The 4,052-nt window shown below is 54.7% G+C and overlaps 1 protein-coding gene across 1 annotated transcript; it reads left to right on the top strand.

The window, feature by feature from the left end:
* Positions 1 to 1,371: 1,371 nt before the first annotated feature.
* LOC133884739 (uncharacterized) lies at positions 1,372 to 3,585 on the top strand. The gene is made up of 3 exons (XM_062324280.1): positions 1,372 to 2,736; positions 2,833 to 3,029; positions 3,152 to 3,585. The coding sequence occupies exons 1-3, from the start codon at positions 1,463 to 1,465 to the stop codon at positions 3,184 to 3,186; spliced, it is 1,506 nt and encodes a 501-aa protein (XP_062180264.1). The 5' UTR covers positions 1,372 to 1,462; the 3' UTR covers positions 3,187 to 3,585.
* Positions 3,586 to 4,052: the final 467 nt, after the last annotated feature.

The raw sequence follows: 4,052 nt of genomic DNA, 5'->3' as shown, positions 1-4,052 counted from the left end.
ATGTAGAGGAAGATCCGCTAGTCCGATTGCCCTCAAATTGGAATAGCTGAAACTAGATTCAAATATGAAACTAACCCAACAAGAATCGAGTTGATCGGATATGTGGATAAAAAATTATACCTAGTTGAAGTAGATTATATCAACCAGAATCGAGTTGACCAAAAAAGCTACTCGAGAGCAAACAAAACCCACTCAAAATTTTCTCAGACCATACACTAGATATTCTAGTAAGGTTTTAGATAGATTAAATCAAGATGACACTTGATAGAAACACGAGATTAATCGAAAACCAAAACCAAGTATGCAGAATATAGAACAAAAAGAAAATTTCTGAATTAGCAACTCATCAACTTACGAAACTTGATTTTCATTATATAGATGAGTTTACAAGATGCCTCTCCAAAGCATCTAATAAGGATTTTCATAAAATTCCAAACCATATATAGATCTACTCCTTAGATCAAAGTCTAAGTTATCTAAGTATGTTCTCATTCTTGGTACTCATTATCCTGACCGAGACCCTCTCAATATATAGCCATCCAAACTGTCCTTTACTTGTAAACAATTTGGTCGTATCCTATCTGGACACAAATTATATCGAAACACGTCCAGCTATAACTGAATCCAACTCGTGCTTGAGTTTGACTCCGACTCTCACTCAATTCTTTGTGAGACTAGACTTTTCAACCTGCGAGACCACGGCATGACCTAGCTATGTACTCGAACGACTCCATCATTATAATACATCATCTAGTTACCCACGACCTAGCGCTCGTTTGCACTCCCGCAACGCACATAGTCGTACACCCGCAACATTGTCTTCATGTACATTGTCCTCTAGCCTGACCATCCCGCATGACATCATCGATCATTACATCCCCAGTTCTTCCTGAACCAAGTCACCGAACCTTAGTTCCTTCCTGAACTTAGTTCGTCGATCCGTCATCGATCACATTCACCTTCAAGCAACACTACTCACATGAGTATATTACATCATATCTACACTAACACTAATGTATAAGCATATCTAAACAGTATCTTAGCAACTCATAAATATTATCATAATATTATTATACTAAATCTCATAAATATTATCCTAATATTATTATACAAAATCTCTTTATTCTATCGATGTTATTATTCAAACTAATTATTCAGCCTATGATCTAGCATGTGCACACCATCGCTTAAAGACAATGCAAAAGCAGACACGACCTATAGGAAGCGTGAAAAAATAAATAAAAAATCTGTACACACTAGACCGTGTGGCAGCGCACCACTAGACCGGTTCACGAGCAGCCTGGCGCGGGGAGGCTGACCAGACGCCCCTCCGGATCCTTAATTAAAGCCCCCAACGCTTAGCCTTCTTTTCCTCGCATTGAGCCAGCCTCCTGATATTTCCACATATCCCCGTGCGGCCGGGGGCGCTCGTGCGCCACCACAAGGAAGGGACAGGAAGGCCATGGGCTTCCAGGTAGCAGTCGTCGCACCATCGCCGTGCGCGCGCTGCTACGCGGCGTCGTCGCCGTCGCCGTCGACGTCTTCGCGGCCACTGCCCGCCTTCCTCGGCGGCGGCAGCGCCGGGCTCGTGAGATCCGGGTCACCCGTTAATTGGGGAGGCGGTGTAGCGGTGCGGTGGTGCCCGATGCGGACGCCCGCGAGGTGCGCTCTGAGCGCCAGCTTGGATGGCATGGGAGGAGGAGATGCGGAGTTCTTGAGGAGGGTCGAGGAGCTCGCAGCGGCGGCGGGGGTGCAGACGGCGGGTGCCGCGGGGTGCGAGTGGCCCGCGAGCGTGGAGCGGAGCGCGAGCAGCGTCGGGATGCCGCTGTCGCTGCGGATGCTAAAGCGGAAGAAGCAGCAACAGCAGCAGCAGCGGCAGGTGGCGCGGCAGTCACGGTGGGACGAGCGGCTGCTGGGCTCCGCCGGTGAGTCGGTGGGCCGTGCCTTCTCGTGGATGGTGTTCATCGTGCGGGAGCTGCAGAGCTTCGCGCTGCAGCAGATGCGCGACGCGCTGCTCTTCGACGACCTGCAGGGCGTCCTGGCGCGCGTGCAGGGCGAGATGCACGCCTCCTTCGTGTGGCTCTTCCAGCACATCTTCGCCGGCACACCGACGCTCATGGTCTCCCTCATGCTTCTCCTCGCCAACTTCACCGTCCACTCGATGGGCAACAGTGTCGCCGCCGCCGCAGCCACAATCCAGCCTCCTCCGCCCGCCGTCGCGGTGGTCGACACCCAGCACGCGGAACCATCCGGCCCGCGGTTCGACGCGGCTTCGGTGAAGACGTTCTCCTTTGGCCGGACGGCCTCGGTCGGCGGGAGCAGCGGCGGTGGCGGCAAGGTGCGGCCCGTCTCCGGCCCCACCGGCGACGGCCGTTCCGATGAGTTCCTCTATCGGCTAAGCCGCGTGGCACCGCAGGAACCGTCGACGCCGGCGGGGACGGGCGCAGGAGATGTCGTGCCCGACGCTGCGGACGCGGACGAGCAGGCCATTTGGGAAATGATGGTCGCGGGGGCCTCGAGAATGCAGGCCAGCGCGCGCGCCGAGGAGCTGAGCGACCCGGACGTGTTGGGAAGCCTCGTCGCGCCGGTGGAGGCGGAGCTGGAGACGGAGGACCACGCCGAGCACGCGCGGACGCAGCAGCGGTACAAGCAGGCTGTGGACGTTGAGCCGAACAACTCGCTCATCCTCGCCAACTTCGCGCAGTTCCTCTACCTTGTGCAGAACGATCACGACCGGTAGGTCCCCTCGTCCACGCCCACTAACAGTTCGACGAATTGGCAAGACAACCCTACTATTGATGTACACTACTAACTTTCGTTTCATCATGGCAGGGCGGAGCACTACTTCGAGAGGGCGGTGCGCGCGGAGCCAGCGGACGCGGAGGCGCTGAGCCGGTACGCGACCTTCCTGTGGAAGGCGCGGAACGACCTCGCCGGCGCGGAGGACACCTACCAGGAGGCCATCGCGGCCGACCCCGGCAACTCGCACCATGCCGCCGCCTACGCGCACTTCCTCTGGAACACCGGAGGTGAGGACACATGCTACCCACTCGATTGACGCGCGCACCGGCACCGCAATGGCCGCGGACCAGCACGAACCGGCCAAAAGAACAAAAAAATATGAAAAATTCAAGAGGTCAAGTTCTTGCAGCATGCGCGGGGGCGGCCACGCGGCGAGACGCCTAGACCACTACACCACGGCACGGGCGGTGGAGTGGAGCTGACACATGAGATCGTCCCTTAGGCTGATTAGAACGTGGGCAGTGGAGTGAGTTGTGATCCAGGAGGACATGGCGCTTCTTCCTTTCCGGGAAACCGGCAATTGTAGCTTTTGGCCGGGAACGGGTTGACGGGCATCTTGGATGCCGACGAGCTTGTCGGGGCCAACCGGCGGCCGGGTGGCATGGTAGGTTGTAGTATTGGGGTAGCACAACGGCGTGGAGGGAGACGAGGTGGCATGGATCATGGATGAATGTTCTATTGAGTAGTGTATAGTGGCAACTTGCATCCTGTAATTATGCGATATGAAAAGGAATAAGTCAGTGAATAAGATGACTGTGGTAAATCCCGGTGCAATCTGTCTCAGATCTTGCGTTTCTCTACCGCCAATACTCCTCGGGACTCGCATTGGCGATCTCAAGTTCTTCCTCGCTCGAGTTGTGCGTGCTTTGTTTATGCAAAAAGATATTTACCAGATTTTCACGGGCACTGCGTGCCACAGTCGGCGTCACAGGAACGGCCCTTTTTAACTGTGCACTGGAGAAGCCCAGCGTTGACACGAAACCTACCAATCGCACTCGTTCACCGACCCTCATTGGCAGATATTCTTCTCCCGGCGTCGGATCACGGGAAAGAGTACAGAACGGAACTTGTGCGACCACGGCCTTCCTCGCGACAAACACAGTGCGTTACATGATGGGTTATCCTGTCGAACGCCAGGGTCCGGGTAACACACCAAGAGGGAGCGTCCAAAGACGGCATGGGGGCAAGACGGCGGTGTACTGGGATGGCGTGATCTGTTCGACGAATGCCGGTTCTGGATGGCTCAGATT

The sequence above is a fragment of the Phragmites australis genome, chromosome 11, assembly GCF_958298935.1.
Source record: "Phragmites australis chromosome 11, lpPhrAust1.1, whole genome shotgun sequence".
Taxonomy (NCBI): Eukaryota; Viridiplantae; Streptophyta; class Magnoliopsida; order Poales; family Poaceae; genus Phragmites; species Phragmites australis.
The sequence above is the reverse complement of the archived record's forward strand: the minus strand, read 5'-3'. Positions and strand labels throughout refer to the sequence as shown.

Coding starts and splice junctions, on each gene's coding strand:
- LOC133884739 (XM_062324280.1), top strand. CDS start 1,463: ATGGGCTTCCAGGTAGCAGTCGTCGCACCATCGCCGTGCGCGCGCTGC. Junction 2,737..2,832: donor GTGCAGAACGATCACGACCG/GTAGGTCCCCTC, acceptor TCATCATGGCAG/GGCGGAGCACTACTTCGAGA. Junction 3,030..3,151: donor CTTCCTCTGGAACACCGGAG/GTGAGGACACAT, acceptor AAGTTCTTGCAG/CATGCGCGGGGGCGGCCACG.